At 40.8% G+C, this 27540-nt stretch overlaps 2 protein-coding genes across 9 annotated transcripts in view; one reads left to right on the plus strand and one right to left on the minus strand.

The window, feature by feature from the left end:
• Nucleotides 1–8625, minus strand: part of LOC128901927 (WD repeat-containing protein 7) — a 124446-nt gene extending 115821 nt beyond the window's left edge. Inside the window, exon 1 of one of the 3 annotated variants that reach the window (XM_054184071.1) lies at nt 7955–8625. The gene's annotated coding sequence lies outside the window, so the exon portion shown is untranslated. Of the gene's footprint in view, nt 1–6574; nt 6758–7954 lie in introns of those variants that run through there. The other 2 variants (XM_054184069.1, XM_054184072.1) reach the window with 2 other exon arrangements.
• Nucleotides 8626–8716: 91 nt separating this feature from the next.
• Nucleotides 8717–27187, plus strand: LOC128901928 (thioredoxin-like protein 1). Of its 6 annotated transcripts, XR_008463544.1 has the most exons (10): nt 8718–8934; nt 11126–11222; nt 12325–12498; nt 15911–16033; nt 16410–16479; nt 17094–17266; nt 20111–20215; nt 24033–24080; nt 25155–25195; nt 26934–27187. XR_008463544.1 is itself a non-coding variant. In XM_054184074.1 (9 exons), the coding sequence occupies exons 1-9, from the start codon at nt 8837–8839 to the stop codon at nt 26935–26937; spliced, it is 885 nt and encodes a 294-aa protein (XP_054040049.1). In that variant the 5' UTR covers nt 8717–8836; the 3' UTR covers nt 26938–27187. The 6 variants fall into 6 exon arrangements, 4 of the variants coding, with proteins under 4 accessions (XP_054040049.1, XP_054040048.1, XP_054040051.1 ...); XM_054184074.1 differs by lacking the exon at nt 24033–24080 and having other exon boundaries at nt 8717–8934; XR_008463545.1 differs by lacking the exons at nt 24033–24080; nt 25155–25195 and adding an exon at nt 26117–26423.
• Nucleotides 27188–27540: the final 353 nt, after the last annotated feature.

Raw genomic sequence — 27540 nt, forward strand, 5'->3', positions numbered from 1 at the left:
CCTCTGTCTTCATTAGGATTGTTAAGTTTTTCTCTTGTCACTTCCACAAGTGTCAGAATCACAGTTTCCTTCTCCAAAGATGCAATGAAAGAATAAGTTTGTGTTATTGCATGCCTGTAGGGGGTGAATATGCGTGTATATATGTATAAAGGCATACTTCTATTTATTTTGCTTCACTTTCAAATTACCTCTCTCAAAGAGACAATAAATAAATGATGCAGGGATGTGGGAAAAGATCTTCCTGAAAAGACCTGACAAAAGCAGAGGCTCTTTTTCATTCTCTGCCCCACAACAAAGGATCCTTCCTCTCCCTCATATTTGCTTTTCCTGAGGTGAGAGTCGCAATGTAGAACACGGCATCAGCATCATTTTCAGTGCCTTAGGAAGTTACTTCCACTGTGTCTTTGGAGTCACATAGCCTCTCCTCTTCAGCCCCTTTGCACAGCCCTGAGAGGTGCCACTTCGTACCCCAAACCCACGCAGTCTCCTGTCCCTCTAAATAAAGCTGGCTCTTGCACGCCAACACCTACAGCAGGTAACTGTTACTTATACCCATAAGCTGCCATCTCTCTGAGGAGGTCCCAGAATGGCCCAGAGTAGAGGGCATGTTTCACCAGACACGATGACTTGAAAAATATAATAAAGATGTGTTTCTTTTTTTCATTCAAACTAAAGTACCTATGCCCAGCTCCTCTCCTGCGAAGCTGCTCTCCATCCCGCTGTGTGCCGTTCCACATGCAGGGCTTTCCGCAGTCAGCGGGAACTTCCCCCACCACCACAACCTCCCAACCACACAGAGCAGTCTCCTAACCATAGGGGACACTGGCTTGTCCTATGGATTTTTATTTTCCCCAGGAAAACCAAGGCAAAAATAGCACTGAGTACCTCAGCCTTTTTCATGCTTTTGTTACTAGGTCCACTATATCATCAAAATATAATCCAATTATAGTTATATACACATACATCTCAGTTATGTTCTTTGTATTTAAAGAGACAGCGATTCTTCAGATTAGTAGATGATCCAAAAAATTAAAAATAATACATTAATCTGGTAGAATAGTCAAGTGACTCTTTCAACGGCACTGCTTAAGGCTGGTATTTAGGCAAATTTCATAATCTAGGACGAATTCCTATTTCAGTAAAGCTATTGAACTGATTTCTTAAGTACAACGTATTAAATACTGACTCAAAAGACTAACCTAAACATCTTTATCATGCCACTGTCCTCTAAATGCTAACTAGCACTTTCAGGACTAGTAAACTATTCACAGCTAACTTACTGAACCAAACTACAATCAGAAAACATAATACTAATTTCAAATCAAAGTCTGATGATGAAGTCACAAGGCAGACGCACAGAAAATTTCAGAGTTAACAGTAGGTCGTTGTTCAGTGTAACGAGGGAATGACCAGGTAGGACAGCCACGGGTGTAAAGACAAAGGTCAGGCGCACGGTCAGAGAGCTTTATAACAATTGTTTCTATAACAGATTAAAGGTCAAGTCGTGTAATCTTTCTGGTCCTCTGCCTCATCTGGCCTACAAAATAAACCTAATATGCAGCAAGTAAGAATAACACCTGAACAAAAAGATTCTGTGCACAAACCGCAGCAGGATTCAAAGCCTTTATCATATGGGTTATTACCTGCTGCCACAACTCACACTTGGAAACTATTTCCAGTATTTTAGAAAACAATTAGCATTCCTGTACGTCTGGTTTTTGCATATGCTTTTATCTTTCCAAGTGACAGCAAGAGACAGGCAAAAGAATCCACAAGCCTTTCTCCACCTGTATACAAACTGTTCCTGAAACAGGAACATTTTATTTGCAGTTTCCTCAAGTTTTCCCACAACTTTCAGTTATGATAGGAAGCCTCGAGACCTCATTAAACCTTGTAAGCCTCAAATTATTCACCCTGCAACAGCATTCATAATAAGAATTTTTACAGCCAGAAAAAGCACCCAAACAAAATCAATTTATGGTAGGAAGCCCAGCAGCTAGTGAGAGTGACTTTTCCCCTCGTGTTGCCCTGGGACAATAAAACCAGTTTCCTTTCACGCCTGTCACTAGCAAGTGGATATAACCCTCTAGCTGGTGGCATTTCTGTGCCCTGTGTGCAGGGAAAGGGAAGCAGTTGTGGCCAGTACAGCATCGGGGGCGTACATAGATTTCCTTGCCCTCATATATTCCAGTGGGTAGATGTATGAGGAAAGGTTTAAAAAGAAGCAGGGATAATGATGTTGCAGACTGCATAAGTAGAAAACAAAGTTAAAGGAGAGGAAGGAAGAACAGTACATAAGACTGGAGATGTCTCCAGCAGAGATAATCAAAAGGCACAATTAATATTGTCCTTCAGACAACATCCTTCGACCAAACACGCTAACCAACTAATTTGACCTGCTGATGACTTTCAAAGCACAGATGAGGCAGGCAGGAGCACACAAATTCTTCACTCTTACAACACTTAGCCCAAATGGTTTGCACACAACACTTTAAAACATCGGTAATATTGCTAGAACTACAGAACAAGGAGAGTAACTTCAGTTCTGTCACCACAAAGCAACCTGGTTTAGGTTTAGTCTACGCACACCAATACTAAGCAACCATCGTGTTGCTGATCTGACACGAGTGACCCCACTGGAATTCAGTTACCTGGGCGCTTTCAGAAGCGTATCTAAATGCTATGGATTGCTCTGGGCTGGAGGAAGTCACAGCGGTACCCTCAAAGAGGGACTGAATTTCAGCTGTGCATAAAGCCAGCTGGGTTCAGGGAATACTTCAGTATTCTGTCCTGTTAAAGCCCTGTGGCATGACGCTGCCCAGACCGAGCTTGGTGAGCCCCATGCTGCACTTGAGCCCGTCTCCTGCGGGAGGTGGATCGAGGTACATCAGGTGCACAGGAAGGATACGAGGCAGGCCAGGAGAAAGGAATGCTTCTTTGGGGAAAAGAAGTACAAAGATAAGTAAATTGCCTGAACAGAGCAAAAGCCAAGAAGAGCTCTTTCCAAACACTTATTTCAATTAAAGCACACGCGTAAAGAATTGATCAGGATATGTGTGTCCACTAAAAGAATCTCCCAAAGAAATACATCTATGAATTGACTGTTTTCTTTATCATACATACTCTCAGTATGTAACAGCTCCGAAACAAACCATTAAAGGCTGCCAAATGAACATCTGCTTTTAAATAAATGTAACTGTGCTTATGTTCAAAGCAACTCAGAAAGGTTAAGAATAAATCATTCCTTTCCCTATCAATGTTTACCACATGTTAATGCCATTTTTCTGTATTTTCAACAGAATTTAAATTATGCTATTATTCAGATTTGCTACCATAAGTACAGAGATGGCTGCCATCCATGACATCAGGAAAAACCTTCTAAGTGGATTGCATATTTTCAAGCAAACAACAATTTTTATGCCTAATATTTTTCACGCATACAGAATCTTTCATTCAAAGAGACATTAGTTAAGCATTGTAACACCCCTCCTAAACCATTTACATAAAGACAATCATACATTTATGGTAAAGGCTCATTTCATTACATCATGGCTTCCATTTGAATAATGCAATGCATTTTATAAAAATCTGATGATTTTAAATTTAATTACAAATGACCTTTTCCATTTAGTACTTGGGGATGGAGAAAAAGGACTAATAAGGTAGGGAAAAAACAATTAAGTACTTAGAGTTGCAGAAATATTTCACTATCAGAACCCACATATTTAGACAATAAATAAATAATTTTGAATAAACACTGAATTTTGAATAAACAAAAACTTTTGTTATTAAATACAAATGGTCAGTAAAGTTTGCTATTTCAATTAAATTTCGCTTGTTTCTGAAGGTCTGTCAGCAATTTTGACAGTCTTTTGGAATTAGTTTTGACTCGCTACAAAGGGACCAAATACAAAATATTTTTGCTTTCTTAAACCATCATTAATCTAACAAAATGAGTTTGAATCACAGAACAGCAGAGGTTGGCAGGCACCTTGGGAGATCATATCCTCCAACCCCCTGCAAGAGCTGGGTCAGCTGCAGCAGGTTACCCCAGACTGTGTCTGGTCGAGTTCTGGATGTCTCTGAGGATGGAGACTCCACAAGCCCGCCCTGACCAACCTCTTCCAGTGCCCAACTACCCTCCAGCTGGACTTCATGCTGCCATCGGTAGCCCTTTGAGCCTGACCGTTCCATGGGTTTTCAGTCCACTTCACTGTCCACTTACCCAGACCCACACGTCATCAGCTCGTCTGTAAGGATCTTATGGGAAACGGTGTCAAAGCTTTACTCCAGTCAAGACCAACAACACTTACGGCTCGCCCTCCTCCACCAAGCCAGTCAGCTCACCCTGGGAAGCCATCAGCTGGGTTACGCACAACTTGCCCTTTGTAAATCCATGCCAACCAAGAAAGCTTTTAAAAAGGTAATACTTTTTCAGGAAATAAATCCCCGGACCATATCTGCAGGATACAAAATACTATAAAGCAATCTATCAGGTCAGGTCTTACACTTTGACACACGCAGCAAATCATTATCATTTCAGCTTGCATCTGATAAGCACTGAATACAAAACTTAGAGAACAATAACCATACCATTATACAGCACACCTTTCTGATTTGCAACTACAAAAGGATTATTGCAATACTATGCTAAAAATTACATATAAAAAAAAGTATTTAAAAGTGTGTTTTTCCACTAAGAGAGTATTACGAGGAAAGAGGTGAAGAATGCAATCAATTTTGTTAGCTGTACAATCAAGAAACAATTTGTTCATGATGACAGCAAAGTCAGGAAACTAGCTTAGCAAAAAGATAGGTAAACCACCAGTTTTAATGCCACCCCCATGCACGTGCATGCACACACAAATACACACACAAAATGGGACAGCAGCTACGGAGTTAGACTGGCAGCAACCTTCATTTTGATACTCAACTTTACTTGTTCCAATACACACAAAAAAGCCCACAACAGCTATCAGTAAGAACTGACCTAACCCTGCGCAAGGAGGAGGTGCAAGGTCTTCTCAGAGGCCTCACTTGCATAAACACAGCACACCCAATTTTACTACTATGAATATTCACGCTGCTCTCACTAACCTTACTCATTAAAACAGCACTGAGCATATCTGCAGGAGAGAACTAACCTACTGTTTTGAACTTGGTTGAAACTGTTAGGCTACACAGAAATTTACGTGAAGTGAAAAGGTGATTTCAATCCAGGTAATAACGACTAGCAAACCAGACTGTAGCTCTCATTATGCTCATCAAGGATTAAAAGATTATTGGCACCTGGGCCTTCTTTTATCCCCATCTACTTTGTTGATTCAAAATTCATCACCTCAAGTCTTCTCTGCCTTTTCCCTAAATCAGGAGCTTTCCCATAACATTGTGCAGCCAGTACCTCTACATCCCCTTAGTCAATTTATCTGTAATAGCTATCTCCAAATGCAGTGCTACATCACATAACATAGCCGCATTTCAAGCACCCTGCGACAATACTTGCCACAGGACTCTATGGCTTGAATTGGCCATTACGTATAACAATAATCTAAATAAAAAGATCATAAATGTTACTGTCGAACCTTCCCAATACACTCACAATCAAAATTAAATTCAACACATACAAACTGGTGTTCCAGAACAGAAATTGAAAAGTAAATAGTTAGGACGCGAGCTCTTCCTTAATCTTTAGGTGGCAATAACACCATAATAATAACATAGCAACAATGCAATGAAAGATTATTGCTTGCCCCAGCTGAGTGAATGACTACGGAAGCCTGATTTAAAAGTATATGAAGGTAAGATGGGTTATCCTGTCTCCCTCAGAAAAACACCACTCCCTGCACATGTAGAAGGTTATAAAACAAAAGAAAAGAGGAAATAATAATTTAGGACTCTAAATCCTTCATTATAGTTAACAGATACCTTTGAAAGCCATTTGCAGGTTTTTCTGGCACTTAATTTGATGACACATTAAATCCGCATCTATTTTCCCTGTTTAAAGCTGTCATGATCACATGAAGGACAGTTACCCAAAGCAGTTGCAAAGTAAACTCTAAATCATATCCCTAGCTGCCAATAATATCATGGCTATCACAGAAAAAGGAAACAGAGAGGCCACGACATAATGAAAGTTGGGCATTAAAGGAAATTCCCGTTCCTACAAAGGATTATTTTAGTATGAAGAGTCGCTTCTCAGATAACTTTCCGTTAACAGAGGAAGAGCTCTCCATCCCATTAATAATCGGTCACTTATTACTCACTCTCGTGACACATCCAAGCGCCAGCCCACGGTGTGCACCGGAGGGTGGTGCATTTTAGGTTGAAACTTGTTAAAAGGACAAGCCCCGAGACCTGCGAGCTTTACCGTGGAGAGCCGGTACCCAGTACTGCCCAGGCAGGTGAAGCCACCCGCCGCAGGGAACCGCCGGTGCGGATGCAGCCGGGGCTGCGGGCCGCTGCCATCGCCCCCAGGCAGGTGCCGCCGCCGCCACCCCCTCCCGCACAACAACATGGCGGCCCCCAGGGAGGATACCCGCTACCCGAATGTGGCCGGTAACCGGCGGGGACTCACCTATATCCCCGCCGGGGCGGTGGGGAGGGTCGCCGGGCGCCGCGCTCCCTCGCCCGCTGCGGCGACCAGCTGACACACCGCCGGCTGCCGTGACTCCTTACCGCCGCTGTCGCAAAGCCCCCGCCGTCGTGATTGACGGCAGGCAGAGGCAACGGACGTCGCCATGGAAACCGGGCGGCCACAGGCGCTCTCTCTCGCGGTCCGCGGCGGGGGGGGCCGCGAGAGGGAGCGCCTGTGGGTGGTTTCCCTGTGGAAAAAAAACACCTAAAAATCCAATTTTTGTCTGCAAAAGGCAAGTGTCGTCCCCATAATGTCACAGAAAAATCGTGACGAGGCTAGGGGAGTTTTTAAGTTGTCACGTTCTGAGGGAATTCCGACCCCAGATGATAGCCCCCATGAGGTCTTGGAGATCACTGGGTTTGTTCTCTGGACCACATGAAGAAGCTTATTGACTTTATTTATTTCTTTAACCAAATCAACGTTTTTACGCTTAGCTTTTTAGATGTATGAACAATGAGTTTTAGCTACATACAAATCACCAAAGACGCCGATGCTGACAGCAGGTCAGTGGTGGATTCCTTTTTTCCTATCACCTCTTTATCAAGGCACGTAAATGCATCACAGGTGTTTAGGACAGAAAGGGAAAATTATTTCTGCAGCTGAAACCAGAGAGAACATTTTCTCTCGGCCAGAAGTAATTAAAATAATGATACAAGTTCACAAATTGTTTTGCTATAGAACACGTTACCTATATGGGGACCTGGTATCCGATAATGTTCATACCACCAGTTCCCAAAAGACAAAAAACCTCCAAATTTTTATCGCTGTTGAGTTAGTAAGCAATTTCAGTTCAACTGTGGAATAGAGAAGTATGGACAAACGTTGTTATCATGTTGGTATACTTTTGATGATCAATGTAATGCTGAGCTATATCAATATACCTGTATAAGGGAATTACATAGAGCCACGTGGCTCCTGGCAAGCGAGTGTGGATACCCTGTCATCCAAGAGGAACAGATGCCTGTCTGTAACAGCAGCCTATTTAGCATGTGAATTACTTTCAGCTGGGAGAATGGAGTCTCCAGTTGTCCTATAATAATAAATTCCTGAAGCCAACGTGGGTTGAAGCCGTGCAGCATTTTATCAGAACAGAGGTAGGTGTGTTTTTCTTGCTCTCGTATTCAGAGAAGCTGTTTTAAACTAGCTGCTATAAAAGACTCAAGGATGCTTTTTGAGTTACAGAAAGCATTATGCTTTCTTAAAGTAAGGTGCTAATAAAGTCAAGCATCTTTATTTTGTTACTTTAAACATTAATTGCACTGTTTTATCTGTGTCACCAGCATACACGTTAATGAGAAGGCTTAGGGAGACATTCTTTACCTCAGGGTGGTCAGAGACTGGGCCAGGTCTCCAAGTCTTCATCCACGGAGATGCTGGGAACTGCCTGGCCACCAGCAGCCTCCCAGGTACCTTCCAGCAGCAGCAGCAGCTCTTCTACCTTATTATAGCATGACACATCTTAGTGAGCTTCAGACCCAGGCTGCTGGGGAGGTGTGGTGGGGTATTTTGACAGCCAAGTAGAGTTTCCTTGCTGATTTTGTACATATGGTGCTAGTGGTCCCAGAGGCAGCTTCAATAGCTAGCGTTGGTCAGTGCTGCTCCACTCATCCTCAAAAATCACAGTAGAACAGGAAAATCTATTTTCCTCTGTTTTAATTCTTGGTAACAGAACATCTGCAGGATAAAACATGGCTTACTTTTAATTTCTATGTTTCCAGAACCAACTCTGGCCAAAGCGTTGGCGCAGGCCCCAGAACAGGAAGGCCGAGTACGGGTTCTCCTCCTGGTCCCTCAGGAGGGGATGGTGCCCTGTCCCTTACCAGCCTGGCCATGCTCCGCAGCTGCTCCCAGCCGCAGTCCTTAACCTATACCTTAACCTTATTTTCCTCCTTCTCCTCAGCCCCCTTCTGCCCCAAACCAAGATGGCGTACCTCCCCTCCCGCCATTCGCCGCGCTTGCCCCTAACTAAAATGGCTGACGGTCTGGCTGCCCTCTCTCAAAATGGCGGCGCCCACTCGCCGCTCCCCGCCCCGCCCTCAAGATGGCCGCCCGGCGGGCCGGGGCGGGGAGCGGGCGCGGCGGGCGGCGCCTGCGCCTTGCGGTGCATGCCGGGCTACCCGTTCCCGCCGTGACGCTGCAGATAGCAGGCCGGTTCTACCGCCGCTGCCGCCCCTCAGTGCGGGCCTTGGCCGCCCGGTGAGGATGGTGGGGGTGAAGGTGATCGCGAACGACACCGAGTTCCAGCCCGAGCTCAGCGCTGCCGGCTCCCGCCTGGCCGTGGTGAAGTTCACTATGCGGGGGTGAGTGAGGGCGGCATGCGGGCTCCCGGTTCCCCTCGCAGGTGGGCAGGGGCGACGCGGGGAGCGCCCCGGGGCGGCGTCCGCCGCCCCGGGGCGCTCCCCGCGTCGCCCCTGCCGCCATGTCCCTTACCGCGGCCTCCTTCCCGCTGAGGCGGTGGAGAGCGGGAGCGGGCCCTGGCCCACCGGGAGGCGTCTCCCCGCCGCCCCGGCCTGGGGCTGAGGAGGCTCCCCGGCGCTGAGGAGACTCCCTGGGGCCGAGAGAACCGCTGTGGGGCCTTGAGGGGCTTGGGTGTTTTCATTTATTTCTGAGGCGAGGCACAGCTTCAAACTTGAGAAGTGCAGTTAGGCAGCGAAGTGCTGTATCATTTTGGTCCCTGGCCAGCTGCCGCGGGTAAGAGCTGTGAATTAATTGAAGGTTTTTTCAGCGTTAGTGACGCTCCTTATCTGCTGGATATGGATATAGCCACAGCATCAGAATGGTATTTCCTATTGCTGGTGTTAAATTCACCTTCTTGCAGCGGAGCCAACTTCCCCTGCCCTCTGGACCTGTCACTCTGCAGGTGCGCTGAGGAGATGGGGTGCTGCACTGGCTGGAAGTCCAGTTGCAGGTCAGGAGGGCACAGGCAACTGCAACTTGCTTGTTTTCTGTTAAAAACATCTTCTGCCTTAATAAAACATAGCTGTATCCCCATCCTTCTTGCCCAGGGCAAGCAGGTGTTCTTTTTTCCCCTATTTAGCAGGGATTTGAAGTACAACTGTGGTGTAGTCTGGATGAACTGGTGACCAATGGAAATCTCAGCAATTCAGTTACTCACAGTAATCTGCGGAATTAGGGAGAATAGTGATAGTGTTGGAGGTCCTGGGCTTCACAGTGCACCTCGCTGTTGTCAGATCCTCGCTCTTCATGCCTATACTCTTTTCTCATCTTTCCACCCCTTATTTATATGTACAGTTGAACCATTCCACTTCCAATGGCTGTTTGGAGCCCAAAAGAATTGGGGTCTAATGTTGTGAAAGAGCCGGTGAGAGGTGTTGTATTTGGGTAGAAGAGGCCACAAGAATTACAAGCTGTGTGTCTGAGTGGGTACTGAAAACAGCTTTGATATAAGCGCATCTGATGTCTGATTGCTGCTGCTTAGTTGTGTTTTTAGGTAAGTCAACTTCACCCGTAGCTGCAGAGGGGTTGGTGAGCTCAGTAATACTTTGTACATGTGTGCCCAGGAAAATGTTTTGGTTAGAGACCATCCAATGTACTAGGTTCCAGTTAGATTAATGTTTGGATGTCTTAGCGGATAAATATCTGCGAGTTTGCCTTGCTATGCTGCTGGTCTGTGCTGGTTTCCAGCTGTATGTGTTGGCAGGTTCACATTGGCACAGCTCTCTGGTTTAGGTACGGCCTAGGTGGATATGCTGTTGGAGGGAGTTTCCGCGGGGATTTTCTTGCTGTTTCGCTTTTTAATTGTTTCTTTTACAGCAAGCTCAGTTGTGAGAGTATTCATTTGCAGGAATGGTTGTGTCTGTACACTTCATATATGCTAGCAAAGGTATAATAATAAAAAAATACATATTTTCAGCCCAGGTGATACAGTTATGTCAGCAGAAGTCAGGTCTGTTCCACCAGGATCAAAAAGTATGGTAGTAACTGGTTACAGTTGTAGTAAGTGAGATTTAACATAGGAAGAATTTTATGATTCCTGCTAAAGGTTTGATACGTTATTGCTGTTAAGTATTTCAAGTCATATTTAGTGTAGATACTGTTGTTTCACAGCAGGCAATGTGGAGTGCTAGTACTAGTTTTCTGTGAAAAGTATTTTTTGCTGTTTCAGGAAAAGCAGGCAACTCTTTGCCCTCCCTTATGTCCCTTTGATTAGCAGGATTTTGGCTTGCGGTAAAAGATGCAGGAGCTAAACCCATTAGATGAAAATACGAAGTTAGTATTAATTAATAGGTGAAGCTAATCATGTAACATTGAAGCTGTCTGAGGAAGTGGGAATTAACACTTCATAATGTGTTTCTAAATGTCATTCTTAATTGTATCACCAGGATTGCTCACCATCTGTCAGCCAGGTAGGAAGGTTATTTTTGTGTGTACCAGGGATATCAGTAAGAAGATAAATGTGCTAATTCTATTTGGGGCGGACATTTTTCAAAAAAAGATTGAGTTAACTTAAACTGTATTTTGTTTTCACAGATGTGGCCCTTGTTTAAGGATAGCCCCAGCTTTCAATGCTCTGAGTAACAAATATCCCCAGGCAACTTTTTTGGAAGTAGATGTACATCAGTGCCAGGTTGGTATTCGAAAACGTATTTTCAGTTGTAAGAAAAAGAGCAGAAAATGCGGTGAATGAGAAACTTGAAGAAAAACTGTTCAGACAGTACACCAAGAGTAGTATCCTGTGGCTGTTCACACGTTTGGTGAATCACAAGTAGCCGTATTGTGAAATTCTCAAACTCAGGATATGCACAAAGATGTGAAGAAACAACACTTTTATTTTGAAAAGTATTCTTGGAGTTGTGATATCCTTCATTTAAGCAGTGTAGAAACAGTTTAACAGTTCTTGCTGCTTGTACTATTTAGATAATACCACTAAACGCAGAACATAGCACCAGTACGAATAAAAAAGAGTAAGTCTTTCCAAACAAGTATTGGCATAATTATTGAGCAAAATGAAAAATGCAATAAACTGATCTGATTAGTGGGACGAGATTCCTGTCAAGTACTACTCAGCTGTTTTTAACAGACAACAGTGTTGCAAATGAGCTATTGATTGACTTAAGGGTTGTTAACAAAAATTAACAATGGTATGTTGAAAGCAAGTGTCTTGAATTACTACAAATTATAATGGAGAGAGAGGAGTTTAAAAGTGGTAGCAATGTTTGCAAATGACAGTAAATTATGGAAAGTTTTGGGGAAAGCTACTGTGGGTGCCTAACAGGTATGAGTACAGGTGGAAATCAAGTGGAACTCGCCTTTCACAGCAGCAGGCTGCAATTCCTGGGTGTGCATGAATGTGGCTTGGGAGAGGAAGGACTGCAGGCGTAAAGAAAGCTTGTAAAATAAAAGTATTAAATTAAGCCGTCCTCCACTTTCAAGAGGAAGTGGGTGATAAGATTTTTATGGTGTACCAACAAATCTACTGCCAATGTGAAGTCTGTTCAAAAAATGCCTAAATGTGTAAAGGTTTAGGAGGATCTGAAGAATTTAAATGCATTTAAAATTGAGTTAAAGCTGTTTATAAAATAACAAATATTGTTTGTGATGATTGAGGTGATGTAGCTTGATTAATATCTTGTGTGTGCATTCTCATCCAGGTGAAGCAAGCTAATGTTTCTGGCTGATATTGGTAATACTCTGTTAGGTAACACTTATAACTAATTTATGCATTCTAGGGAACAGCTGCTACCAATAATATATCAGCAACGCCGACATTTCTGTTTTTCCGAAACAAAGTGCGAATCGACCAATATCAAGGAGCAGATGCTGTAGGCTTAGAAGAAAAAATTAAACAGCACCTGGAGAATGATCCTGGAAACAGTGAAGATACAGATATCCCAAAAGGATATGTATGTATCTCTTAAGATGTCTTTGTTTGGTTGGTTTGTTTGCATAACTTGAACATTTAAAAAATACCTCTTGCTTTTTAAACGTACCCTAAGCCAAATAATACTACTTTAATCAAAACTGCAAGTTCCCCATGGCTTTGAGAAGATCGATTGTCTGGGTTTCCTTCTTCAGATAAAATTTTAAAATTAACATGTATATATTTAGTAAGTATGGTTATGGAATTGTAAAATGTTTTAAGAAAAATCTCCATGCATAGCCCTCAGTCATGAAAATAATTAATTTCATGTTTGGGGATGAACTTTTTGCTTGGGATGAACTTACTCTGCTTCTTTCCTCTTTTCAGACATCCCAATTGTCTTCTCAAAATGTTTTTTAAAGTGTAAAAACATCCACAGGAAAAGACATTGTTAGACATGGCCATCAAAAATGTTGAAAAGTTGCTCTGGTTTTCCTTAAGAAATCTTCTCTTACTTATGTGGTGGTAGGGTCATTTAGGTTTTTCCTTTTTTTTTCCTTGCTTCCTACCCCTTCTTTAATCCTCTTTATCTCTTTTAAAAAAAAAAAAAAGAGAGGCAGAGATTCTGTTGCCAAAGGAATTAACCTTCACAACAGTTCAGCTCCATCTTCCTCTATAGCAGCTTGCCTGAAAATAGGATGCCTTTGGCAGGGTGTTTTTAGATAAACAATATCTTGTGATATATTTTCTTCTGCCTAATTGCTAATGTTTACACAAGTGGATGGTACAACAAAATGTTCTCTCTAGATTTCTTCTTGCCTGTAAAAGCATGGCAAGGATATAAAAATATATAAAGTAAAAACTACATCACAGGAATATTTGGAAAAGATTATGTGCCTGGTCTGAGTGGCGTACAAGAATTGCTTCTTGCTGACTGTGAATTTGCTTTCAATTTAATGCTCAATGCGCATCATTTCGCTTCTGTAGGGGCACTGCCTATCACTCCAGTAATCGCTGATCAGGCATTTGCAAATAATGTAAACTAAGTAAATAACTTAAAACTTTGTAGTAATTTGTAAAAAAGAAAAGCGAACACTTCTAAATGTATGTTCTCAGACTGAATGTTTTTTAAACCTTGCATCAAAATCTCTCATAACTAAAACTTTATTTTAAAATTTTTTCAAAGAATTTTAAAGTTGTATTCATGAACAATTTTTTTGTATCATTGCGTGATTTGCCCATGTCTTCTAGATAAACCAGATCTTTGTAGGGATGCTTGAATTTTTGGCCAAAACTTCAATAATAGAGCAATCTGTTTAGGAATATTGGTGCTCCCAGGAAATGATTTTCGCCGTGTTCTGCATGTTTCCCTGTTACTTCAAGGCAATTGTGCGTTACGAATCATAAGCCTGTCTGACAGCTGTACTAACAAACACATGTAAATGAGAACTCTGATGTGACAAAACACTCTCCTAGAGCTGTCCTCTTAGGTGGTATTCTCCAAGCAACCCTCGGTGTAATATTACTCCTTAAATGCAATTGTCTATTGTTCTACTCCAAGTCTAAACACAGTGATGTGGTGTATTACCTTTCACCTAAATCGTACGTCACAGTTCAGTGCTTAGCTAGTTGCTGTAGTGCATGTGTTACTTTGCGTTAACAAATCCAATACGTTAAACTTAGCTGTGATGAGTTATCTCTGGAACCCCAAATTATGTTGTTAAATGCAAAACCAGGCTTTTTGGAGGTTAAGTATTTTAAATTCATAACTGACCATATCCTATCAGGCAGATGTAAGCAGGGCGCAAATCCAGCTGAATATTCCTCACTTAACTAAACTGCAGGGGACAGGTAGCTTCAAGTTCTAGCAGTTCAGCTACTTGCTAACTGTTCCATGGCATGCATTGCGCTTCACTTTACATATGAACGCTTACTTTTATAATTATTGTGAAATCCTCTGTGGAACTATGGGAATGTCAAAAGATGAAGGTTCAGCTTATTAGCTTCGCAGTCCAAAACACACTAAAAGTCATTCAGGTAGCAATCGCAGGTCTGCTTAGATTGGTTTTGAGATGAACGCACCATCTTCTATTTAAAGTTAATCTTGTAGGAGATGGTGTCTTATCCCTATGAACCACATCCTGAGTATGTTCAGGGCTGTATGAGCCAAGCAGGAATTCCATTTGACCTGTAGGTAGTAGGCTGAAATGCCATTTTAGGATATCCTTGACCCAGACTGGACTGCTGTTGGCTCTAGGAAAGCATCCTCATGGCAGCTGTGTGTTCCTTCTCATACCTTGTGCCTCTACTGGGCACAGGAGTCACAAGCTAAGCCTTCATTTGGATGTTGGGAGAGGAATGAGTATTTTTTGCTCAGAATAACATAGTTGTAAGAGCTAAGGGAAGTGGGATATGGGAAATGAGTTGTTTTCTCTCAACAGCCCGTTTTCGGATTCTGTTTATATCGTGAAGCTATAGCCTGAGTTGTAGTGTGTAGTAATCTTTGAGCTGGCGTGTGCTTTTCTCTTTCCAAGAGTGGTATATTATTGTTTGGGACCTAATATATGCCTTTGTGAAGGGTATTTTGGGTTGTCATCCTAAAAGTTCCTTTAGTTTTTTTGTGTCTGGACTGTTCAATGACTGTACATTGATCTCGAGTTTGTACTTTTACCGTGTGAGATGCTGATACTGTGTCTTCAGGCCTTAAAATATGAAATACTTGATTTTTAGCCTGGCTTACTGTGCTTCCGTTGGACTTGGTTTACTTTAGTTGCAGGCAAAAAACACTGGTTATCTGGAAATGGATAGAGATTATTCTGTCTCTGTAATAATACCAACTTTTAAATGGTTGAGGCTTGGAGCATGGATAGCGGTCTGTTTTAATCTGAGAATGTGTATATGTTAAAGCTTTTAGTTGGACCCTATACAAAAGAGCTGAGCAATAAAACAAATGGAGAAACAAGTAAAATAAGACTAGCTTTGCATATAAAGCCTGGTAAGAACTATAGTGGTGATCTTTTAATTTGTTCTGCAGTATATAGTATATTTTTGGGGAGGCCCGTTTCTCTTTGTCTTTTTTTTTTCTGTGAAGTTGATGATGGCTCCAGCCTAATGTCAGTTAGTCTGTGTCATGGTGTGACTTACTATGCTGTAGTCTGAAAATTCACCCTGTGCCCAATTTCTTATTCTCAGAATGGCAAGCACGTGTTCCAGGCGTGTGGGATTTTGCATGGAGGGGAAAAATGTTGTTCAGTTATGAACAGGACACATCTGAGTACTGTAGTATTTGTCATTTTTGTTTGTAATGTCTTTTGATGTAAACCCCTGAGGTTTTCTGTGTGTCTTGTTATTTTAATCTGTTGAATGAAGAATTTCATTCATTCCAACGCTTACTAATCCCAGATGAGTTCATGGTGCACTTATGCGCTCGGCAATGCTCTTGCTTTTACTTTCAGATGGATTTAATGCCATTTATCAATAAAGCCGGCTGTGAATGTCTTAATGAGAGTGATGAGCATGGATTTGATAATTGTTTACGTAAAGACTCTACCTACTTGGAATCAGACTGTGATGAGCAGGTACAGTAGATATCGTTAAGTGAGATATTTTCAGTGATGGTCTGGTCTGCAAGCATTTTTTTTTTTTAAGAACTTGCCTACTTTTTATGGTAGTGTAAGTAAGAGTGGGAGAAGGTAGTAGGATGTAAGTAAAATTAGTATACAAAGGTTGTTGTAGCATTTACAGTTTCACATCCCTCTATGTATGGAAAAAATTCTAAGCAGAGTAGCATTTGCTCGTACTTTAAAGAGACAGACTAGTGCACGTGTGGAATATTGTGAAAGTAAGTACTTAATTTTATTTCGAAGCTCAGACTTATTTCTAGGTAATTATTGTGCTATGCTTGTGTTTAAGGGTGAAGAAAACAATATTTAACGGGAACTTTTTTCTCCACAGCTGCTTATTACTGTAGCTTTTAGTCAGCCTGTCAAGCTTTATTCTATGAAACTTCAGGGGCCAGATAATGGTGAGTGAAGTGTCTGTTTAATCATATCTTTGAAACCAAAGCTTTGCCCACGTTTAGATGAATTTTCTAAAAATGACACTCTTGTCCCTAGAACCTCTTATCTTCTGAGAATCCCATGGTAGCTTCAGTGCATTTGTTGTAAATGAGTTACATAACAAATGATCTCATTAATCTTTCACTGACCTCATGCATGGGTATTTGGTATGATGGGCTATAAGTATTTACTATAGTTTGATATGCTGCAAAGAGAAAATTACATTTAATTCAAGAATTAATGTGCGAGCTACCAAAAGGCATAGCATAGTAACTCAGTTCACATTATTAAATGGCATAAAATGTTCGGGTGTTATGTGACACAACAAAACTATCATTTTTAGACTTTTTATTGGATTTTTTCTGGAATTCTGTCCCTGACAAGTAGACGAGTAGTACAGTTTTGGATGTCCTTCAGTGTTCAGGGTAGTGATGTAGGATTGGTAGATAAGACACTAGAACTATAGAAGCTCCTGCCTTCCTTGAGTGATACCTAGAGACTGTGATAAACGAGGGCTTCTCAAGCAGTGTTTTGAAAATATGCTTAAACGATGCAATACCACTCCTATTTTTTAACACAGGGCAAGGTCCAAAGTACATAAAAATCTTTATCAACCTTCCTCGATCTATGGATTTTGAAGAAGCAGAAAGAAGTGAACCAACTCAAGCCCTGGAGCTGACACCAGATGATATTAAAGAAGATGGTATTATCCAGCTTCGCTATGTAAAATTTCAGAATGTTAACAGTGTAACTGTAAGTAAAGTTTCTGTTCTGAGGTCTGTGCAGGTTGAAAACTTCATAGGCTTGTGAAGCAGTGTGCATGTTTGATTTCATTGCAAATGTTCCTAGTTTCTCTCTGCTGATTGCCTAACTGCATGTTTATGCTAAAAGTATTTTGGGAATCTGAGGTGAGACAAAGCCATGTGTGTGCAATGTCTATTTTGACCTCGTATGAGACATAAGGTTCACTTTCACCTCTCCATGAGCTGGTGTGCTGTTTAATGCACCTTGTGTTTTTACTAAGGTACCTTCTTGAAAGGCATCTTGTCTTCGCTTGAAGAGCTGAGGAGACAGGAATCCAGTCTCTCAGTAATCTGATTGCAGAAATAACAGATTTCTCTGAGTATCAAGTGTAGTACTTGCCATGTCTTTAAACTCAGTACCCGCTCTCTGAGGGTTCTTAAATGCTGTAATCAAAGCACCTTTGTCTTCTAATGAGCTCTCTCATTCTCTTGCTCTAAGAGACTTTACACAGATTTCACATAGGCTTTCTGACTCTTATGTGCAGGTGCGGTTTCTTCTCTCCCATTTTAAAAATACAGGTTGTAGTGCAATGTGTGTGATGACTAAATTGACCCGGGAAATGCTTTATGCTTGGCATCATCCTGGTTTCCTTGTTTCCTGCGGTATTGTGTGAAACTGTTTTTCCAGTATGATCCCTGAATTCTTTTCTGTGGAGATGCTTTTTGTGGCCTGAATTTTGCATTTGCAAATGGATGGACTTACATTTGATTGAATTAAGCTATATTTTAGTGGGCTGGCCACAGAAATCACCAGCTTATATCAGTTACAGGTAACCCCAAAACGTCAATCCACCCTCAATCTCTTCATCACAATTTTTCTTCTATAAAAAGGTTTCTGGGTAACTTCTAAATTACTATTTGTGGACTGCATTTTAGGTCAGTCGGCTACTTTCATGTTTAGTCATGGTTTACTAGCAATTATTTTAAATGTAATGAACCTAAAAAACTTCCTTTTCATATCTGTTATTTCTGTGGAGTTATCCTTTGCAATCAACTTTATCCTCCCCCAAATGAAATGGTGATCGGTCACAAAGGCTTATATTCTACAAAGCTGTGCTGACAAGTACAAGTTACGTATTTGTTCTTTAATAAAATCCCATGTCAGCTTTAGACAAGGATGATGTGCAAACACCAGACAAGTGATAAGGTGATTAAATAGATGTTCTGCTTGTTTGCATTCTTTGCATGTGGGCACTGCAGTAGCGCTCCCCTAGTTTCCTAGCTAAACCTGGATTCTTTATTGAAGACCTCCTGAAAATGAGATGGCCAGTCATCTTGTCCACCACCTGGCTTTTCAGTGTGGGTGATGAAGTTCTGCTCGCTTACAGTGTCCTGTGGATAAAAATCTTGTATTTGGTTCCTAATGAACTGGAGGAGGCATAGTTGTCAAATACACAAATTGTGCTGCTTTTCTGCCATGTATAATCAGAAATACTTATTGAACATTTGCATGTCAGTATTAGCAAGTTCATACTTCATTTATACGTATCACTGCTAGGTTTGTTAGTTAACTTACCTGGTTTTTTAATTAGTAATTCTATACCCTGTAATTTCAAATCCATATAACTGATACCTCATGCTGGTTTTCCACGTTTGTGTGCTTCTCTTCATTACTGCTACTTCAGTGGCATTTGTTTTTCTCTATACTTGTTAAACTTTTCATATCATTGCTGAGACAGAACCTCTGCACAAATTGCATTTCACCTCTGTTTGACAAAAGTCGGTCTTTGACACGTTTTTTTGGTTGTCTTTGTCTGAAGAGTACTTTCTTCAGCATTTCAACCCTCTCTTTCCACGCATCTTGTTTGTATAGGAAATTATATGGTCTTCCAACTACAGGGAAGCCTCTCGGAGGGGTGAATGTCTGCACTGGTTTAGATCAGTGATCCATCTTGCTTATCACGCGCTTGCAAGCATCCGGTGTTGTCACACAAAAATGTCTAAGTATAGGGCAGGCACGTAGTGATTCGTATGTACCTTCCAGCGTTTGGTGGTCTGTGGCACAGGCAATTTCGGGGCCAGAATGCGCATCTTCATAGATACTGGCTATGGCTTGTGGAAAGTGCCTGATCTGTGCTGTCCCTTGCCCGGCTGTTGTCCTCCTTCCCCTTTTTTTCCCCCCTCTGCTCCTGATGCCACTGTTTGCTTGCTTTCTCATCCTCTTTTCTCCATGCTCACAATAAAGTGTGGAAAGATCCACGAAGACCTCATTGCTCTTCTAACACAAAAGTTCCTTACTAATACTGCTTCATGCAGAAAATTCTTCTTTCATTTGTCCACTTTACAAAGCGTAGTGGTTCCAGCTGTGATTCCTTAGTTCATATTTCAAAAAAACCTGGTGTTTGTCTGAAACCCTAAGATAGCTTCATAGATCTAGTATTCATGCTCTAAAACACACAATTATGCAGACTGTAGTAGTAAACTGCATGTGAATAGTCTTAGGAGCTTCAGCAAGCATGCTTAAATTGACATTTAACTTCAAGTCAGATTCCAGTGAATAGTGAATTTTGGTTTCTTAGATCCTGTTTTTGCTTGCTGAATGTGGTCTTGGGTCAGAAGCGGAAGCTGTGAAAATCCAAGCTTTGTGGGTTTAACAAATTAACAGGAAAGTAATAGCATTCTATTTAACCATTATCTAAAATAAGAGGACAGTAGCTTCTCTAAATGTTATAGAGGCTTTTATAGTTGGAAAGACTGTTAATTTGGTTAGTTCAAAAATTTTGTGTGCCTGATGTTTCATGTATTAATTCAGGGATGGACTGTTTAACCCTTATGTTTGGTGTGTTTTCTTTAGTTGTTTGTCCAATCCAATCACGGTGATGAAGAGACAACAAGAATTACGTACTTCACGTTTATTGGAACTCCAGTCCAAGCAACAAATATGAATGACTTCAAGCGAGTGAGTCCTCTTTCTTAAAAGCACTTTTGAATGTTTTAAACTGACTCAAAAATGGGTTGGGGGAACAAATACAATTGGTTGTTGCTACAGTTCCACAATGTAGTTTTGGCATCCAAAAGAAAATGTGTAGCTTTATCTTATGGATCTTTGGTCTTGCTTACAAGTTTTAGTTCATCAACTTTTTAAAAATAACTGGTAAGAATGTATGTGTGAAAACTTGAGGGGTTGCCAAGTTATATACACTATAGGTAACATTGGATTTTTTTGACAGCTGTGAGATTTATGTCTTGATTTCGAAACTTGCTTTCTGACGGTTTTCAAGAAGTAGAGAAGCAATTGCATATACAAGTTAAACACACTCGTGATTGACTTCTGCTTTGAAAGATTTATTCACTGGGCAACATTAAGCTTGAGATCTGAAAAATATTTGGTCCTAAGTGTCTTATATTTAACATATATGCTTTATAAAGAGGAAATGAAGCAAACAACTTGTTACAGTATGACTTTAGACACTAGTGCTGAACAATAAGGTACTCTCAATTCTTGATTTTTTTTTTTGAGAATGTGAAATGGGTTTAAGAGGATTGAAACTTCTAAGCTACTTACAGCTTTTTCAAAATGTATTAAGTCTTTTTAAAATAAACTGCTTTAAAACTTAGTAGCCTTTGTAAAAGGACAAATACTTCTGTAACACCAGCCTACAAACTACTATGTGGGTGACCAATAACATCAAAAGCACCACAGAATTTATTATAAAAATTACCTGTACCTTCAGAAGATTAACAACACTAACACTCACCAACATGTCGTGTACTTGAAACTTTTAACATCAAAACCTGGTCTTAACTTCTACATGTAAAACATAATATCTTTGCGGATAATTATTAAGCTAATAAATAAAAGTTTACAGATTTTGCTGCCTTTCAATGAAACTTCAAGTCATTGAAAAAGTTTTCCTATTCCTAATGTACTAAAACCAACTGGATATCAATTGCAGACCTTCCTAATATAGCACTTCCAGTTCTCCTAAAATGAGAAGTATGTTAATTGATTTACAATCTGCTTACATTTTCTGGTTTATATGGCTTTTCTGTCAGTACTTACGGTATTAGGGCATCCCCTGCAATGAGTTGTGCAATTGCTACTTTAATATTGTTAATCTGCGGTACTTTCTGGTATCTTTGTGAGGGGGTGGGACTCTGACTCAGTACTTGATCTCTGTCTCGCTTTCAGTTCTCTGTGAACTAAGTTAGTTTTGCTTTCAAAAGCACTGAAAGTTTATTGTCAATAAGTGCACTCTTTAAACCTGATCTTCTGATTGTTTAAGTACTATTTTATTTTTTTTAATTGATGATCCCGATTGAGGTGCACTTGGTAAAGCAATTCAGGTTTTTTTGTGGAATGTTCCATGGGTTTGAGACTAGTGTTGAGCCTGCACAACATGTATTTTTCCAGTTGCATGGACAAAGTGTTAGTTTGGTGGACACAGGACCGAATTAGACTGAAGCTGCCTGCTGTAACACTCTGAGCTGCAGGCAGTGTGTGTTTGTGTGGGGAGTGGGGTTTTTAATTCACACCTGCTGTCACACAGCCCTACAAAGGCATTAAAAATAGCATGGGTCTCCAGGCGTCTCGGCCCTCTGCTGTAGTTAGAGTGGATTTACAGCTATCTTTCAGTTCTAGATGCAGTGTGGATGCTTGGAAGCTGCTGTAGGGCCTGGTAAATACTATGCCAGTTAACAGTTTCCTTAAAGTTCGCAGGTGTGTGTCTTGGCACCATCAAGGAGTGTGCCCTTGTATCTTGTGACATCCATTTGAATGGAAGGGGAGGTGAACAAACCTACGAGACTATGTATACACCAGTCCCACGGTGTTAGCATTGTGCTGGGAATGTCAGGATGTTAAGGAACTGGTCAGAACGGCCTTGAATGGAGGAGCAGGCGTTACGGGGTTATGAAGTGGCTAATCCTGTCTCAACTCAGATGCTCCTCAACACTATATGTAGTATTCCTGCTTTGCTTCCTGAACATGTAGTTTTAATATTAGGCTGTTAAAATATTTCATCATAACAAATGGGATGGGTAGTCTGGCAGAGTTGCAGTGCTCTTAGAATTTTGTTTCCTTTCTTCCAGTGATCCTGTCAGTTACGAAACCTTAATATAGCGTTGGGCATTAATTATATTTAGGCTTGCAGATTAACTGGGAAACCTTATTTTTCTTCTCATTTCCTTGAGTAGTTACCCACACTACTCCTCACTGCTTTCGTCTGTCTCACTCCCTCATCTCACTTTGTCTCTACTGCTCATGTTCTTCTTCTAATTATAATAGAAATAGTATTGTGATACGATTAACAAGATGAGGGAATGCTTTTTTTTAACCCTGAGTTTGAGAAGTGTTTGTAAGAAATCTGTTAAATATATTATTTGAAGGGCTTGAATTAAGAAGCAGACATGAATGTGATTCCAGTTACGTTTTTATGATTGATCACGTTGTTGCTCAGTTGATTGTATGCATGCTCAGTTGATTGTATGCATGTTCAGTTTCAGAGTAAAAAAAAAAAACCACCAAACAACCACATTGGTTTGAATGACTTCTCCTAAGGACCAGACTAATGTATTTTGCTTCCCAACTTGGATGGGATCTGAAGGTATGCTCAGTTACAGCAGCTTACTGCTCAGCAGTTGATGATCAAGGTGCATACCTGCAGCTCCTGTGTCCTTCAGACACTCAAGGAAAACTCATAGTAGCTTGTGTAGTGCTCTGCTAACAGCAACAGGGCTGTAAGAAGAACTATCTCGTCTTGATCAGGGAGTCAGTTCATGTGTTTAATATAAATGAAGCATTGTTTCTGTTAATTATGCTATCAAATCCAAAGCTAAAATTCATCTACTCTGAAAAATAACAGGAGCGCTAAGCAGGTGTAGTTAAGTCAGTCCTTCATTAGTAATTTTGGCCTCAAATTAGTTTGGACATACATAGAATCACAGAACAGCCCAGGTTGGAAGGGACCCTTAGAAGATCACCTAGTCCAGCTTTTCATGGGAAAGGGAGCCTAGATGAGAATATCTAGCACCTTCTCCAATGCTATCTTGAAAACCTCCAGCAACGGGGACTGCCACGTGCCTGCAGAAGTTGTTCCAGTATTGACCGGGCTCACTAAAAAATTTCTCTGATTTTATTGCATGTAGTTGGTATTGCTGGACTGAGTGAGTAAACTTATAAAATCTGCTTTCACACTTGTTTTAATATGTTGTGTGTATCCTGCTCCTTGCACAACTTTATTTTTAACCTCTGGGGAGGAGGGAAGTCTTCGGAGTGGCAAAGAGGGGGACAGAAATACTTCTTGGCCATGCAAGGCCTGACTTAAGGTATAACTGGTCATGGAAGGTGGTACAGTAGACTGTATTTGAGATTTGCTTCCAATGCACAAAGACATTTCTTAGTTGGACTGCTTTGTTGGGCACACAGCTAAAAGTGTAGAGTAAAGGTGCAAGTTCTGTATCTTACTGTCGACTGATAGCTTAGTATTAGGGAGGTTCTAGTGAATCTTGTCGTGAACTTGTAAACGTGCTTTTGTTTTTGGAAGAGCATGCAACTGTTGATGTCCAGTACAGTTCTTGTTTATTTCTGGTATTAATGAATAAAACATACTGCTGCTCAGTTTGGAGGTTGGGGCGTAGATGAATAGTGACAGGTTGTTGGGATATGTTTTTATGTCCCCTCTTGAATGAAGGCTTTCTTTCTACTCAGAACTACTTATTTGCACTACATGCTGCTGCTTTTTTTTCTTGTAACATTTTGTTTGTTTGTTTTTCAGCTTAACTTCCCATTTCTAAAGAACTAAAAAGGCAGAAGAAATTAAAAAGTAATAATAAGATTGAAGTGGTCTTGCACTACTCCCTTCCTTGCTCCCTCTGCTCATCTAGCATCTCTTTCACCCTTTCCACAATCTCAGCGCTGATGCAAGAGCAGCTTTCTCTGCACCTTCTACCATCAGGAGCAGCCTTCTCTACCTTCTGACTCATCAGCTCATCTTTCCCCTCCACTCCCTGCTCCAAATCTTAACCTTATGCACTTCTCTTTACCTTTCAGTCTTACCAAACTGTTGTCCCACTGTTAACCTGAACTTGACGTTTTAAAGGCATGCATGCTATGCAGTACTCTTCCAAATTATTTTCTGTAATTGATTTTTCAGCCTGTATTGAATTTTGTAAAGCTGTTTGAGATGCAGCTTGTGAAATGCTCTGCCAAGACTTGACTTTTTTTAATATCTTAGTGGAGATTAGTGTTCTTCTTTGTTGTGACCCTTCAATATGTAGTACGTAGCCAGAACGGGCTGCAAGGTACTACTCTCTATTGTCCCTCTAGTGGCACTGGGCACCTGCTCAGGGAAGACACAGTGAGGAGTTGGTGAGTGTTTGTACATATGTGGCCTGATTAGGGCTCTCCAGCAGCATCCTAATAATTTTACTTGCTTGACCTTGTTTAAAGAAAAAAAAAAAAAAACAAACACAAAAAGCCAACCCAAAACAAACCCCCCAAAATAAAACCAACTGTGTTCCAGAAGGTTCAGTAATAGTCTTTCCAGTCCTACTTTTGGTAATGAACCGTAGAGTTGGTTGTGGTTCTGTCGCTGTCAGGCTCTGGAGTAATGCTTGTGAAAAAACCCAAATGATTGGAAAAAAGCCTGCTCCAAAACCGTGATCTTTTCTGTGGGAACTACAGGCTGTAACCACTCCCTTAGAATGCACTGGATGGCAGTTGTTTCTGTAGAAGGAAGGCAAATGGATCTACTTCCAAGAAAAGAATAATGCCAGTTGTTTGGTTTAAGTTTAAATAGCCTGTTCCTTTTTGGGAAGGTGGAGTGGGATAGTCAGAAAATGGGTTTCTTTGACCTGTGATGACAAAATATCCATATTGGTGTGATTGATTTTCGCAGATAATACACATGGGCGAGTTGTCAATTTCTGCCTCAGACTGGTACAGCAATATTTTTTCATTGATGTTCCACACTTGCTAACACCTAATCTTTAAGCTTTTAACTGTGTTTTTTCTTTTTCTTTTTTCTTTTTTTCTTAATCTGTGTGTGAACACAGTTTGGTGCTTTGAAAACGCACAAAGAATAAATATTGCTTCTTGACATGTTTAACTGTATTTTTTTTTAACTTGATTAATTGGATCTTAATGCAAGTGATTGGGCTTTTGATTTTTTTTTTTTTCTTCTTTCTTCACATTGTCGGATTGGAATTTTCCTGACCTTAAGCATTAGGTTGAATTTACAGCTTGGTGAAATGCTCCTGGTCAAGGGTGCAAATGGTCTTTAAAAGTACTTTCCATCAGTAGATCTCAATTACTTTGTGATGGTGATAACTCCGCTGACCAAAAGCAGCCGGGTAGTGAAAAATTCTCCCTCTTGAAGTTTGACAAGAAATGAAAAAAGGGGAAGGGATTCTGAAGAATACTTCCAGGGTCCATGAGTCTTCCCTAGTTCAGGGCTGTGGGGGTTTGGGGTTTTTTGCTTGTTTTGTTTTTCCCCCTAGTTCCATTATTTCACTGTTGACCGTATGAATTTTGTGGGATATATTGTCTCTTAACTGCAGAGGTAATTAACACCTACAGGTTTGCTATAGCAGTCAATTGGCTAGAATACAAGAAAGGTTTTACGCCTTCGTTTTCAGCATTATTATAACAGGAAATTCTGTGCTCCATTAGTGTAATCTTCGAATCTCTGTTCATGTGAATTCTGGCTACATCTTCTCAGAGCCATAAGTGCTGCGCTCTGGTTAGATGGAAATGAAGTGGGATTTAGTGCCTTGCCCAAGCTCCCTCCTGAAGTCTTAAACTTTAAGATCTATTTTCTTTTTACTTTGGTTTGGCTTATAAATGGATATTTTTTTCAAGGGTCTGCAAGAGCACTAGAATTATGCCTGAAACCTTTCAGAAAAGTGACTAAAATGGCATCATTTTCTACTCTGAGGATTTTGTGTTGAGTTCCCTTAACGAAGGGGCCTGGATACCCTTCTGCAGTGAACCACGCTAACTTTAACTCTGCGTAGCAGTATCTAGAGTGCTGGAGTTACGCTTGCTGTTGGCTCGCAGATGGACTCACCAAAGTGGTGGCAGTGGTGATCTTCTCTGAAAAGGGAAGTGCTAAGCTGCCTCTGATTCCAGGTGGAGTTTGCAGAATTGGAGATTGGAAGGAGACTTGGTAAGGAATAATGTTTTGAGGAGGAATAAGTGAAAATCAGGTGACTTTCAGATTTCTTTATAGGTTTGAGCTGCATTCTAAGGCAAATGCTCTCAGTGAGGTACATGGATGCCAAGGGAAATGAACAAACTTAGATTTGAGCACCCAGTGGTTCTCTTCCCACTATAATATTTTATATAGTGGATTGAGGTTGAGTGCTTGGTATGTAACACATAGCTTCTTAAGTGTGGTCTGGTCTGTTGCAGTTACAGCCTTCTAACTCTTCTCAAAATGTGCCTGATGTTTGCTGTCTGTATGAGTACCAAAGATAAGGTTTCTTGTGTGTCTTGCATCCCTCTTAACCGTTCAGAGGGATTCACAGTTTCTGCAAGTGCTACAGTAATGCATGCTTAAATGCATTGATTTTGTTGAAAATTCAGTTGCACTTGTTTATTTTGAGACTGACTTTAAAAAAATACTTGGCAGAACTTTTTTGGTTAAACGTTCTTCTTGGGTTTTGTCTCTTATCAGGTAGTTGGCAAAAAAGGAGAGAGCCACTAGGACGCAAAAGACACTGGAAGGCCTTATCGCAATCAGAGATCTTCACTTTTATCTACAACTCCTGGATAATTGCTTGACCATAACCAGAGACTGTCAATCTGTTCATTTAATGCCATTACCAATAAATCATTGCTTTTGTTGAGATGGAGTTTCCCTAGTGTGTTTCTGTTGTAATCCTCGTACATGTATTTGTAAATAAAATTCATTACTTTTGCCAAGTTTAATTTTGTTATTCTAGTAACTGTGACTCTTCCCTTCTTCCATTTAAGCTTCAAAACTCCACTGGCTTATCTTTGGAAACGGAGACATAACATAGCTTGCGCTTGTTCAGAGAGTTTGAAATGTCAAACGTAAGTAAAACATGGATGGCCTTCAGAGAGCATCTAAAGATAAAATCCGAGCTATTTTGTTGTTAGACCGAGTGAAGCTAGGATCATTGTTTGCACAAAATACTGATATTTCTCACATAGAAATAACTTCACCTGTTTGGGAATTTTCCATTTCCCTCCCCACCTCAAAAAGCATAGGAGGAGGAAGTGTGTTTTAAGTTACCATTCCGTTAACCCGCAGGTTTGTC

This window comes from Rissa tridactyla, chromosome W (genome assembly GCF_028500815.1).
Source record: "Rissa tridactyla isolate bRisTri1 chromosome W, bRisTri1.patW.cur.20221130, whole genome shotgun sequence".
Classification (NCBI taxonomy): Eukaryota; Metazoa; Chordata; class Aves; order Charadriiformes; family Laridae; genus Rissa; species Rissa tridactyla.

Coding starts and splice junctions, on each gene's coding strand:
- LOC128901928 (XM_054184073.1), top strand. CDS start 8,837: ATGGTGGGGGTGAAGGTGATCGCGAACGACACCGAGTTCCAGCCCGAG. Junction 12,499..15,910: donor CAGATATCCCAAAAGGATAT/GTATGTATCTCT, acceptor TTTTACTTTCAG/ATGGATTTAATGCCATTTAT. Junction 16,034..16,409: donor AATCAGACTGTGATGAGCAG/GTACAGTAGATA, acceptor TTTTCTCCACAG/CTGCTTATTACTGTAGCTTT.